This window comes from Lichenostomus cassidix, chromosome 4, assembly GCF_008360975.1.
Source record: "Lichenostomus cassidix isolate B80296 chromosome 4, HeHo_3.0, whole genome shotgun sequence".
NCBI lineage: Eukaryota > Metazoa > Chordata > Aves > Passeriformes > Meliphagidae > Lichenostomus > Lichenostomus cassidix.
In genome coordinates, this window is record NC_139484.1 from 33,944,722 (window position 1) to 33,959,331 (window position 14,610).

The 14,610-nt window shown below is 36.3% G+C and overlaps 1 protein-coding gene across 2 annotated transcripts in view; it reads right to left on the reverse strand.

Moving 5' to 3' along the window:
• Positions 1–696: 696 nt before the first annotated feature.
• Positions 697–14,610, reverse strand: part of SH3RF1 (SH3 domain containing ring finger 1) — an 85,936-nt gene continuing 72,022 nt past the window's right edge. For both annotated transcript variants that reach the window (XM_085058652.1, XM_085058653.1), the window contains exons 10-12: positions 11,119–11,471; positions 9,140–9,474; positions 697–3,442 (exon numbers count right to left, since the gene is read on the reverse strand). In XM_085058652.1, coding sequence (XP_084914778.1) covers positions 3,274–3,442; positions 9,140–9,474; positions 11,119–11,471 — 857 coding nt within the window. In that variant the 3' untranslated portion in view covers positions 697–3,273. The remainder of the gene's footprint in view (positions 3,443–9,139; positions 9,475–11,118; positions 11,472–14,610) is intronic.

Consider the following 14,610-nt stretch of genomic DNA (forward strand, 5'->3'; position numbering starts at 1 on the left):
TGTCTGACCACAATTCTGGGGAAAAAAAAAAAAAAATTTTGCTTTTCTAAATTCTCCATTCTGCATTTCTACAAATTCTGTTGCCTTGCCCCTCCCCTCATCCCCCTTAATTAAGGAAGGTTGGAGGAGATGCTCCTTCTTTCAGAGAGCACTCAATGCTACGTCATTCACTGCTAGCACAATTTAGGTTCTGCTTGTTAGTTGACTAAAACTGAGGTTATCACAGTAGCTGCAATGTTTACCAAGTCTCAAACATTTCTGCAAACACTTTTAGGATTAACTTTTCCACCATTTTCCCAGCAGCCACAAATATATAGCAGAGATGTAACCGTATGCAAATCAAGGAAGGTCTCCTCATTAGCCAGCTGCTGCCTGACTGCCATGCACAAAAACAGCTCTTCAGGCAAACAAGTCTCAGGTCCATTCCACCAGACACCTCTTCCTCTAGGGAAAGCAGTTTATAACTATTGTGCACCTCATACACTGTTGATGAGACTGTAGTTCCATCATGGACAGACTGAGATGGAATTACCTACCTCTTCTGAAGTTACTCGCTGAAATAAGGAGTTGGGAAAAGATCAGCCAGGTCCTCAGTTCTCTCTTCAATTTTTTGTATCAGGTTCATCAATCCAAGCTTTTTACATTATGGAATCTGAAGACTTTATGAGCAGAAATACCCTCCTAGGAATTCGGAAATTAAGTTCTAGTAATTTTATTGTCAAATTCTTTACAAGTAATTTATGTTTAATGTTCACATACACTATTTGCTGTAGCTGTTTACTAAGAAAATATTTATTAGGATTGGAAGTTTAACATAGTAAATCAAACACTTAACATTCACTGGACTTCAAACATAGATATAAAATACCTTACAAAAACTTTTTATGGAATTACACAAAGCAAATGCACAGGGTTTGTTCGTTTCTACACTGAATTAATCCCAAGCCAAAAACCAAAAAATAACCCCCAAAAGATCACAAAAAAAGGCATGATAAACTGCATTTTTGTCATTGTTGCACTGCTATGTAATAAGCCCTTTTTACAAACATTTACTCAATGTTAAAAAATCAATTAAAAATGTATTCCATCTAACAGAACTATTGGATTAACATCTGATTTTTAACTGACTTTACATCATGAAATTCTATTAATAGAGGTACTTTAGTCACTTAGTTTAAAATATGGAGAGTAGAAATAGAAAAAAATTAACCTTTAGTAGTCTTTAATATAAAATGCACTAAATTTTTCAAAATAAGATTACGACACAGTAGTGCCAATTTATGCTGACAAAAGCTGATATCAGCTCCTTTCTAACTAAAATTTATTTCACAAAACCTTTATATATTACATGAATATTCAAGTAAACTATTTAAAATATTTTAAAATGCAAAAACTGAATGATACAGTGTTTAAGAGAGATGGTTAATTTGGGAATGCTGTCATGTCCAACTATATATATTTATAGATATATTTTTTCTTGTTTTTTAAGACCATCATGATACTATCTGCTATTGCAAGAAATCTCTGTCATTAACATTTGATATTTTTCTATGTATAACTCCAAAAAAATTATAAGGATTTAACATATCACTGGGTACTTTTTCATCACTGTTTCGGTGTATTGTGCGACACTGAATCACTGGCTTCCCTTTGTAAAGTGCTGATTAACAGCCAAATTACATCAGATTTAAATGGATTTAAATGGTGATGATGGTGCTCAGTGTCTTACCAAAAAAAAATCACCATTGAACTGCTGTAATCAAACAATAATATAAAATAAAAAACCAAGTTCAGCTGGGTAGTGTGTGTGTTCACCAGTGTCAAATCTCTAACAAAACCCTGAAAGACTAACAACATATTTCTTGCAGGCTGCATTCTTTATATCCATCAGCTGCAAGGACATTAAAAAAATTTATTAATTATTCAAACACTGGACACCACCTCCGGTTGAAGGTGAGTTGCTCACTAGTTTTGGTCAAGTGGCTTTTGGGAAACTTTCAGAGCAAAATAACCCACCAACAGGAAATTGGAATGGAAAATGCCAACCATGCACAGTTACATTACTGCAGGAATTGAGTAACACATGCAGGACAAAGAAAAAGTCAGAACATACCAAAGTAGCAATGGTTAAGAAGTTAGTAAAGTTTTCACAGTGTTTCATACAGCCTTTTACTTTAACACAAGTGCATCACTTACCACCACTACTGCTCAGACATTTTAAAACATCTCTTGGCCATGCAGATCAGTTTGAGAAGAAAACAGCAAATTACACGTCTTAGGCATTTTTAGACATTAAGTACAACTTATAATTTTATTTTTATATTCAGTCTTATCAAACAGTTGTTTTCAAGTTATATTCATTCTAAGTGTTGGGCTTTAACATTCCTTCCAATTTTGTTGGATCCTGAGCGCTAAATGCCCAAAGAACTGGCCAAATATACAAAGCTAAGCTTTGTGCAAATAGCCAACTTATTACACGAACAGAAGGTATAGGGAATTTCTTGTTGACACTCCTAAATTTCTTCCTTCCTAACCTTGAGATGATCCTAACCTTGAGATGGTTTTATTCAGTTGTTCACATACATCTTTGCCTCCTGGAAACATTACTCTACTTGGGTGATTTATGAAGTAAAACTAGACTCAAGAAGACCACTGACTTTTTTTTCTCTGTCCGAAGAAGAAAATACACATTTTTTTCCCCATTTGGCAAATTCTATTTGACGCCACATCACCACCACTCAACATTAACTCATACAACAGAGACTTACTGCACTGTCAGACACAGCAGGGGAAAAATGTCCAGAGGATAAATGGGAGGCTCTTTATCAGATATAATTGCTTGCTCATAAGGAGAGAATCCAGCTTCCCCTTTGTTATTCTTTCATAAATTAATAATTTGTTAAAATCATAGTCACAAGAATTTTAGCTATTACACAAAATTCAAGTTTAAAAAAAAACAAGAATAAATTAGTTACAGCCTTGTAAACAATTGCTCATTTATGTAACATACTTGGGGAAAAAAATTCCTCTATATAATAAATCAGACAGTACAAGGCACACATCACACTTAAGAATTCAAAGTGATAAAACCAGCAGATGCCTTCATCTCCTTTGTTCGCTGGTGTAATTGTGCTATAGACACTGTAAAAATATGTAGATTTTTTTGTTTACATTACAGTCATTTGAAAATATTTCATGACTGTGCTTTTTCTGGCAAAATATTTGTGCTATTTTACAGTACAGTATGATTTGAAGCTCTTGGAATGAATCTTCTCAAATGTTCTCCACAAAGCTGCCAGGAAAAAGGCCAGTCTTTCCATTTCGTTGCAGAGTGCCTTTGAACCAGCCATCCTCACGTTTTTTGTGTACAAAAACAATGTCACCTTCCTTAAGTTCAAGTTCTGCTTCGCTCTGAGGAGGATAGGATACCACAACCCTGTACCTGTGTAAAGAGAAAAAAACCACCTTCATTAAGGTTCCTTTTTTTGCCTCCCCCCCCTTTTTTTTTAACCCAATGCTTTTAAAAATATTTCTGTGCCTATTAAAGCTTATGAACACAGGAAACTGCCTAGAACTGTTTGCTGAATAACAACTTAAAAGTATGTATTGAACAGATAATAGCAATAGCAACATAATAAATTTCAGGCAAATGCATGCATCTCCTATGATTTTTTTTTCACCACTTTGTAAAAATACAGACAATTATTAAATAACAGGATAAAATTCTAAATATTTTTCAATATAAATTTGTAGACTCAATCTGTGTGACAACAAGAATCAAAGCATTCACAGCAGTAACTAGGCATAATTTTACAAGTGTGTGTTTTATTTTATAATATTGCAGTGATGGTTCTTAAGAAAAGACAAAGAACAAAAAAAAGGAACCAACAAAACCTATTAATTTGATTAGCTGTTTCAAATTAGTTTCATTTTTCTTAGAAACTCTTCAAGATAGAACATATGCCATCTTATTTGGACACAGCTGCACAACTTGTGTACTACTATATTAAAAACTATATGCAACTCCAATTTTCTTAACCACCTGACACAAAGAAAATTGTATTTTTTGAGTCTGTCACAGTAAAATCACTTTCCAAGTATGAGTGCATTAAAAAGAGGCTACACTGTTCTCTCTCTGTTTTTAAACATGCATAACACCACTCAATCTCTTCAACCACAGTTTCGCTCAACATCAACCTAAAATTCTATTACCTTAGAGATTAGGATAACTATTAGCTTAATAAGCATAAAATAATTTATTATCTTAATAATCTTGGATTAAAATAAATTAACAATTTGATGAAAAGAAAAACCAACAGGATATAGTCTAGTAAAGGATGGAAAGCCAATTATAGCTCAATACACACATAATAAAAAAGTTAATTGTGTAATACTGAATCAGACAAAGATACTGTATTACAGAAGAATGTTTTGTTTAAGAACATATAAAACAAAAATGAAGTCTGTCCATATAGTTAAAAGTATTCAGAAAAGAGTAGTGGCCCTTTGTAAATAATTAAAGTCTCCTAGGAAATCTAAGTATAGCAAAACATATTTGGACCTAATCAGTTGTCAAATGTTATTTATTAGTGACTTATAAGCTATGACTTTGTTTCATTTATAGCAATCCCCAGATTTCAGAACACTGGAATTATTAGATTCATGCTTCATAAAAGCTACCAAGCCAATTACAAGATTTATTAGTGTGCAGCTCCAGAATGCTCTGCATCCAACCTAGGCCTGCATTAACTTCTGCTGTGGGCAACTTGGGTTTTAATGCTGACTTAGGAAATAAGAACCAAATATTTTTAACAGACTTTAAGTTCAATTGAGACTGTTAACTGCTTGAGCTAAAACAATAGCCTTTACTCAGGCAGGACAAGGACAAGATAATGAAGGACTAAAAACTGCAATAAATCTATGAAGAACTTCTACTGTTGTTAATAAGCAGGATGCCCCCAGGCTGAAAATTAACCAGCACACTACATAGCCTGGTAAAAAAAAAAGAGTTTCGAGAAGGAATACCTGCCTGCCTCACCCTGCACTCTGTCAAACACTGCCCTCCAAACCTCTGACTTGAAATATGCTTGTTTTCAGTTTCTAATTCTGTCTGTCAGTAACTTCTATGCTGCCCTGAACTGACAGACAAGTCTGTTCTCTGCTGCTACTTGTTCCCATCTTCTCTTTGCCCTCCCTAGAGGATCACCAGCTGGCACAGAAACATGGTTGTCCTGAGCTTTCCATAGAGTGTCCAACCTCTGCAGTAATTCCATACTTCTCGTTCAATTTTAGCTTCCCAACTACTTTGATATTCATCTTCAAATCTAGTGTCTAAAACAGAGCACAACAGCCCTGGTTTTAAAGTGCTATTTTACTGTATTTTTCAGTGTTTAATGAGAAGAAACCCATCAGGCTTTTCACCTGTACATCAGATATCCTTCTTCAAATTTTAAGCCAAATTTTACAAATTCCATTTGCCCAAAGAGAGGTGATCAAACCCAGACCCATCATACAGCTGTCTGTCCAGATCACCCTCGATTAGCTATGGAACAAAAACTATCTTTCCATTACTTATTTCATCATCTATAACACATTGCCAAAACGACCAATTTCATGCAGAATAAAAAGCTTATGCTTCAGCTCAAAAGTTTATTGCAAGGTCCCTGTAGAAAAATAATAACATTTACTAAGCATGACCTATGTTTTGGAAAAACATGTTAATTCCCACATGTTTGAATCTTCCAAAACACTTCCTTGTTTGCCTCCCTATTCAGTATTTGCAAATGTTTTCAATGTCTGAAGGCCAAGTTTGTAGATCTTTTACGGTCACTTAATATTTTACATGCACCTAAGCTGTACAACTATGAGTTTTTTCCTTTCTTTTATTTTTCTTTGACTGTCTTATACCATTTTTTCATTAATTTTCAAAATATTATCCTAATTATTTATAATCAGCTAGTGATAAAATGTTAGTATTATAAAAGAAAAGTACTTTAGCTTCCCAGAAGTAGCCAATATATCTGCCATCAGTTCTTTGTATTCTTAATGTGTCTGGCTATATCCCACAGTGTTTTTGCTTTGCATTTGTAAGTTTATTTTTTATTTTGAGGAGGGTAGTGGTCTTTCTTCACATTTCTCCATTCTAGTTTTCATTTTTAATATTAGCATTTCTCACATTTTTCAGTAACGTGAAAAAGATTTTATCTTTCATGTGTTTCTCTATTTCTTCATTGTTTCTGTTTCACTACACAGAAAATACTGCTTTTATTCCCACTGAGTTGTAGTTGACTTTTGGACAATTATTTGTCCCTTTCCTGGTCAACAAGCGGACAGATAAAAATACCTTCTCATATGCAAACAATTTTTGCTCAGAGAAACACAGGAAGCTGGAATTACTACCATTATACCAATTAAACTCATACTTATTACTCGATTTCTTGATTAAGCTTCATTTCTTGCACTTAGAAATTTTACTTTTCAGCTCATGTGTGCCCTGCTGTTGTGCAGCTCTTGTGTCTTCTGAGTGCCTTGACTCCTACAGATCACCAAGGCCCATTGAGGGCAGAGTGATTCTCAGCATTTAATTAACAGCATTAAATGGTGCCAGATGTGGTAAGGCTTGCTGCCCTATAAAGCCACTGGCCTGCTCACTGGGAGCAGATGTTACACCAGTCATTTTGTGGTAGATAAAATTACTTAGGGTCACTTTAATCACAGAACAAAATTACTGCTTTTCTTTCACTGTAACTGGATGAAAGATTCATTTTATAGTTTAGGATATTCAGTGATGTGTATTTAGGTTCAATTTCAAGTCTCTAACACCATTGTGGGGTGCTGGGTAGTTTATTATAACAATGCTGTCTGTTTACTGTAAAATTTAAGGCTATTTAAGCAACATTTCCCTCTAAAAGAGAAAGCTTATAAAAAAACTTGAGATTTTCTTTTAAGTTTTATGGGAAAACTAACTCCTCAGATAACCAAACTCCTGTATATTCATAGCATAGCATGTCTCACTCTGGACATTGCAGCGAGTCAGGTCCATCTTTGTAAGACACATTCTACGATCGGCTGAAGTGCTGATGAATGGAGAAACAGTGGGATTAGCATAAAAATTTTATACTGAATCATAAAGGGAGCAAGGAATTTGGGGGAAACCCTGTATCCCAAACAGGAACATTTTCAGGTGCTTTCCAGAGTTGAGTCAGCTTCTTTTGCTTCTAATTCATGTAGAATAATCAGCAGAATCTGACTAAATTCCCTAGTCACCTTTGAAAATAGAATTTGAACACTAATAATTACACTCCCAAGCCAGAGTTAGAATAGGAGTACTGTTTCTTTTTCCTGTCATATTGTAATCTGTGACTGGAACTGTGAGACGTAAGAGCAGAATAATCCTAATAGGAAATTTCTCTGTTCTTCAGCTTTTTGTTGAGTTTATCCTCATGGATATTTCCCTCCTCACCTCAGATTTTCATGTAAGATGCCATTGCATCATCAGTATGATTCCTACCCACCATGTGTTCCAAACTGCTGAAGAGTAATCAATGCTTAAAAATTAATTTGAAGATATAGAGTAAATTTTAAGTATTATTAACCATCACATTTCAATAAATTTGGCCAAAGGAAATGTACAAGGGCACATCAACAGGAAAAAGAAAATTAACCCTGTCCTGAAAAGGACAAAGGGAACCCAGATGAAATTCTGTTTAAATACACTACAGAAAAATGTAACAATTCTGCATGATGGCCACTGAGAATCATCTTGTAGCAACACTACTTCAGTAGAAATTATCACTTAAATAATGGTAAGGATAGAGAGAATGTTTGAGTAGATGTTATGACTACATCAATAAAAATACACAGCATCATTTCTGTACGAAGCTCTGAGAAAAAAAATTTCCATCATGGAAGTGAAAAAACTTTTTGTGAGGATAGAAAGAGCTTTATACTACTATGCCAGAATTAATTTAATATTATTTTCATATTCAAAGCATAAAAACATTACTGTGCCAAACGGACATGATAATGTGAAAACGAATGATGATTTCTTAAAGAAAAGTCTTTCAGGTTTTATTTTCCTTCTCTAAGTGTACATCTACTTCAGAAATTCAGTATGAAATAGAAATCTCCTGCAAGGGAATTGCATAGAAACAGCGATAACCACTTAAAAAATGTTAAAGCCATGACAGAAGTGAACTAAAAGGTAAGTAAAAAGTTATAGACTGTCTGGATTTTAATCCATGGGCATAGCTTAAGATCAGTGGGCCTCTGGAAGTACAACAGGATGTCCACACACCATGAGTTACAGTATCAGAACAAAGTCTACAATAGTCAGCTGGGATCAGTTCAGTTCTAGAGCTGTTAATATTGTAACTCTGGTATTTTTTCTCTGTACACCACACAATCCTGTAGCTGCTGCTAAAGAAATCCTATGACACTCTTCATACTGCTTGTCTGCTACCAGGAAGAATAAAAGATACAGTAATTAGAAAACTGCCACTTCCTTCACAGTCTACTGAGGACTTGGAACTTGGAAAAACTATAGGTGGACACAGAGAAGCAGAATATTTAAGCGACTGCCTGTCAGTCTCAGAGTCCAGACAAGTGTATGTTTTACAGACTCACTTGCCAGGTCACAGAGGCCACCCTAGAGCTTGCTGTGTGGATGCACAGCCGCAGGGCATTCAGGCAGTAAAAAGTATCTTTGCAAAAGCTCAAGAAATCATGTATTAAGAAGACTACACATAGAGAGATAAAGGTCTCATTCACCATATATGTAGGTTGGCAGTTGTATACTGCTAATAATCTTAAAGGACTAACCTGATACTCATAAATGCGAGAGTATAATGTGCTCCTGTTTTCCAAAACAGGAGGCCTGTTTTGTCTACCTCAGTTCTCATACCAAACCTGTGATCATCATATTTGTGTGTCTATTCATAAAAAAATTTAAAGTAACACAAAAAGTAAACAAATATAAACATGAATATTGGCTGATAAGTAAATAAAGCATTGTTAAAAAATAAGTTTCATCTTGCTATAAAATCTCAGCATTTTGAAGCAGCTCTAATATACCCTAAAAATGTCAGAGAATGGATATTTTTCTTGGTTTGCCCAAGTCTAGCTGCATAGGATAATTTACCTTTCACACACAAGAGGCCTGGATTCATTCAGGACCGGCCCCAGTGATGAGCAAGGCTGCCGAGGTGGTGGTGCTATCGGAATAGAGGAATCTAGGGAACTTGTTTTCCGATGCAGTGTCTCCTGTGCCATCCCAGAGGCCTCAGTGTCAGTGGGACAGGAGCCAGGTTTGCTGTGAGTGCCTGCTGATGGAAGCTCTGGCCCCACTGCACCTTGCAGGGCCAGCTCTGCTGCTGCCTGCTCAGCCTCCAGTGTGGGTGATGCTGGAGGTGACAGTCGAGGCTTGCGTTTAGTGGATGCTCCTGAAAGTAGCTTCAGCAAACCTTTTTTTTCTTTCTGTAAACCAAAAGCAGTGCTTCATTTTAGAACAAAACTCTCCCATAAAGAGTTGAACACTTCCTTCTGATAGAAGACATCATGCTCAGAGAGGATTCAGTAAATTATGAGGACATACTTGATATTGAAGAGATCATGATGAAAATTATAAAAGAAAAAGAAAATTATTAACATTCTAAAGAGAGAAACAGCAAGTAATTTAGATCATAAACTGGCTAAGTCCTTTCACTTTGTTAGTCAGGTTAAACCTTAACTTAAAATGAAACGGCTCTGTCCCAAAAGGCTGTCTAGAAAAAAGTGTGAGGAGTTGGATTCCCACAATGGGAATCTATACAGTAAAACATTTCATTAACATGGATGTTTCTAGGAAGACATAAATAGTCACTTAAACCAAGCAGGGAGGGAAGTCTGCTCTGGAAGCTGCTGTTTAGGTAAGTTTCTTCTATTTATCCTCATTTGGTAATGGAAGACCTTCATGATTTAACAAAAATTCGCCCCAAGGGGGATGCATTGTGTTTTGCTGCTCTGCTAAAGGGGAGGATTGTAAACATTCCTTCTGCTTGTCCAGACAGAATCCCTGAAGATTATTACCTACCCTGAAGAGAATTATTTAAGTAGCTTTTGTGTTTCTTGTCTTTTTTTTTTTTTTTAAGGGGTGTGGCAGTGATCTTGCCAACCCTTTGACTGAGTGAATTTAGTGCTTATTAGAGGTGCCAGATTGTAAGCCCTGGAGGCAAAAATAATATTTAACCATAGACAGAGAAAAGCATGAGCAATGTGAGATTTTTTTGATAGCCTGGGATGTAGTGGCATTAGTAAATAAAAAATCCTCAGTCCTTTTTCCAAGTCTCCAATAACTTACAGCCATTTTGGCAATAATCTGCTGTCTAGCAAACGCCATAGAAAAAGAGAAACTCAGAGAAATTAAAACAACCCATATATATTCACCTTAAACTACAAATAAGTTTTCTCTAAGGGCACCTCAGTCTGATTTCAATGTCCATGGCTAAAGTAATTTTAAAATAAAGTTCTAGGTACATCCATTCAACAGTAACCAACAAAAATAACTAAACAGTGGCTGACATTAGTGTACAGTTTGAGATTAAAATCCTCATAAACTTCATTAAGGAGTACATGTGGCTGTAAAGTAGTAAGGTAAAGTCTAAAACATTGAGATGTAAAGACAGTTGTCACAAGGAGAAAAGAATTTTCTAACTACACCAGAACTGTAAAACAAAATCAATTACAAAGCTGGAATAATTTTTCTGACAACAATATAACATAATCACATGGCTTGGTGAACAGTGAGAATGAGTTTAGACACATAAGAAATACTTTAAATAGAAGGGAGGAAAGCAGAATCACTACAGACTCTATTGACCTACACTTACAGAAGATGGTTATGTGCATTCTTTCTTTGTCCAATAAACACTGCTGGTAATTGTTCTTCATAATATCCCAGTGTGTCTGCTTAATAAGAAAGGTAACCTAAAAGAATACTGACTTTAATTTTATTTTTTTAGACTGGAATTTTTACATTCCTGCAAGTCCATGTGGTTTTTTTAGGTTGTGTTGTTGAATCTCTTAAAAAACTGTATGATGAAACTAGGAGAATTCAAGGAAATGATTGTATTCTCTACCCACCTTGCCATCCTTGTCTGTTTTACTGACAGCAGCATTTCCACCAGCTGTTAAAGCACCCTCTGGAGATGTAGGAGCTCCAGGGTGAGTGTTAGCAGTTTTTCCACTGACGTCTCCCTCCAAAGATGAAGCAGCAATGTTAGGAGAATTCAAAGAAGCTGCTGCACATGCCAGGGTTGAGCGGTTCACATTCACAGCCGTGACATAAGCAGCAGCATTTGGAAGCTGGGGCTGGAGCTGCTGGGAGGCAACAGAGTGGTGGGGAATGATCACAGCTGCAGGAATAAGGCATGTTGGACTTTGTGCTTGGATGGGTGTGACTGCTGCCGTAGGTCTTTCTTGACTATGTGAGGCAACTAGAATAAAAGAATGAAATGTGAGAGGTCATCTTTTCACAAGACACACAAAGTGAGGCACAGTCACTGTGTTACAGCTAATCAGTCACAACAAGTTTCCTTCCTACCTTTTAAACTTCCATTTATATTACTATAATGACATGATACACAGCATCAAATTTATCTCACCTGAATAAAGCAGTAGCATATGCTACCCTACTTGCACCAGTTTGCACCAGAAGAGTGCTGAACAGCACTGAAACTTCTCTGTTGTGGAGAAATCCAAGCTGCTAAATCAAGTGCTTCACATACAGACAGATGTAAAGTGAAGATTACAGTTTAGTACCCAAGAGCTAGCTAAATACTGCCTGGAACTTGTTTGTTCCTTTTAATATGACGCGTAGTCGTCAGGGCATATAAAGGAAAATAGGAAGAAACACACCTTATAGAAGCTGCTAAAAATATAATTAGATTGTTTCCCGAAAATATTCACAAAGTCCAGAACAGATTTCGTGGGTCTTTCAAACAATAAGCACAGTGGCAATTACTGCTACAAGTGCTTTCCCTGTCTCTTGGGATGTTTAAATACAGAAGTAGGTTTACTCATATTCCTGTGAAATAAAAGGAACATCTACACTGGAAGCTGGAGAATAGCACAGGTCTGAGTATATTAACCTGGGCTGCAATGCAAAGAGCTTTGTATGAGCTAATTTATTCTTTCCAAGAAGTAACTGCTATAGTAGTCATATGGTCAATCATACATGCTTTTGGATCATTTCAACAGCTTGGGCATCTCTGCACCACTGGGTGGAATAAAGTGCAGACACCTTAACCAAACAATATGAGGCAAAACGCTGCACCCCGGTGCTGCACAAACTCTCTCCTTCAAATACTTTGAAACTTTCTAAGAAGGAGTCATCTCTCTGGCTTGGTGCATGCACATCTCAAATGTATCAATTAATTTTTGATCCGTCAGACACTAATTGGAGTTTCAGACATGTTATAAGTAAAATCCTAGAACCAAATTTCCAGCATTTGCTCTCTTCATTCTGCTTTCTACAAATTCCTCTGGTAATTTGGTTAGATTGCAGCAATGGTGTATTAGAGAAGACTGACAAAGGTCCCAGATTTGATGTAATAATCCTACAGTACTATACCCAATTACAATCTCTGCAATAAGAAACACAAGTTCTTTCTTTTTTATTAAAAAAAAAGGGAACATCACTTAAATGCTATGTCTAGTTTTTTGATAACGTCTTCTGCTGTAGCAGACCCTTCCTAAATCTGAGTAGCATGAACATTTCAAAAGAAAGAAAAGGAGATTGTAGCAAAATTTGTTTTTTGTAAAAAAAAATATTAATGCTGGCTTTTGTTCACAAGATGACATCAATTTTCCAAGAAGCAGCTGCTATTCTTCAAGATATGTCTACACTCACATGCAATTTATGTACTATGAGCATGGAAGAGCTTTCTGGTTTTGTTTTCTTATCTTAGGAAAAATGCTTCAAGTCACTTTATTTTCATACAGTTTCTCCTTTAAAGAAATAGGCAGAATATATATTTTCTTTAGAAGTCCTTCCAATCAAAGGATGCATACACCCTCAGCAAAGGTGATGTCAAGCAATGTCTCACTAAGATCGTTTGAAGAAGGGTCCTTGAAGCCCTGAGCTAAACTGAATCTGGAGCTCAGCACTGATCTGTGAAGCCTCATCAAAAGAACAACACTCAGCAAACATGCAAGGGGAAGGCTCAAGAGGATCATATTTCAAATGTTGACTACAAAGTTCCCTGTAACACTGGACATAAAGCAGCCATTATTACTTCAGTGTTCAGGTCCTTATAAGGGACAGATCTGTATTTGTGACTAACAGCACACCTTTGCACAATCCGATGTCAAGTTCTCTGCGATGAGAGTGCAGTCTCTTTGAATTTTTAGTTTTGGACCTGAAAAGTTGGTGGGAAGTATGTTGTCACATTTGTCAGCTGAATGGAAGTGTAAAAGTTTATTCATCTTGACAGCGGTGCAGAAACGCAGGACAGAAAGGCCTCTGGAGCCCACAGGAGCCTTCTCCTTTGCGCTGTCACTTGCAAGCTCCCAGGCAGCTCAAAAGAAGGATTTAGAGTAGAAACCACCTGTGCCTCAGAGGCAGGAAAGTACAGATGCTTTACTTAGTTTCTCTTACCAGTTGCCAGCAGCATCTGGTTATTTTTATTCAAAGGCAAAGAATAAAGTTGTTACAGAGGACTAACACACCTGCTCCAGCCTCAGATCAGACTGGAGGAAGATGGGGCCAGTAAGGAAATAAAATAACTAAAGACACATGTACATATCCTACCTTCAAAAGCAAACCTGGTGCTGACATCTGAACATACACAGGGTGTTTTAGGACATGCGTGACTCTGAAAAGTGGGCTAATCCATGGATCTGGAGACCATAATAAATAACCCTTCTTAAGGGGATAACAGATCATACCATTACCATCTTTTGCTTTTTCTTCTGCTCTGCCAGTAAGAATCCTGTGATTAAAAAACCCCTTTTGTCATGACTCTCAGTCAAGAGATCACAGACCCTAAATTCAAGGCTGAAAGAGGGAACATGGGGATAGTCTGAAATGGGAGTTCTTTTTTCCTTTTCTTTTGAGGCCCTTGAAGCAACTGGAACAGATTTGGATCCAGTTGTGTGGTATTTTCTTAGCCTGGCAAGTCCACAGAGGAGTGCATGGATTTGGTAAACAAAAACTTTTGAAAACATCACTATCTCTTTGGATCTGCATTTAAATAACAAGAAGGCATGTTTCACTATGATGTGGCCTGCCCTAGAGAGTAAATGCAGAGTTACACCTTTCAGAAATATAGAATTTTATTACATAGATTATAAGGACCTTGAAGCCAGTATAGACTTAGTGTTTCAGAGTCAAAGCTGAAAAAAACTACAGTCAAGGTTAGAGAACAAACTGTATTGCTTAAGGACCAATCCTGAGCCAGAGACCTGAAAAAGAATGAACACTAAAGGTATTCAAAGATGTAAGATGATAATTTAAAAGTGAATGCTAAATTAGAGCAATCTGTAGCTCTTATGCAGTTAACACACAAAAAGTAAGCTATGACTCAGATGTTCTTATCACTTTTATTACTATAAGAATTGCATATGAGTGGGGAA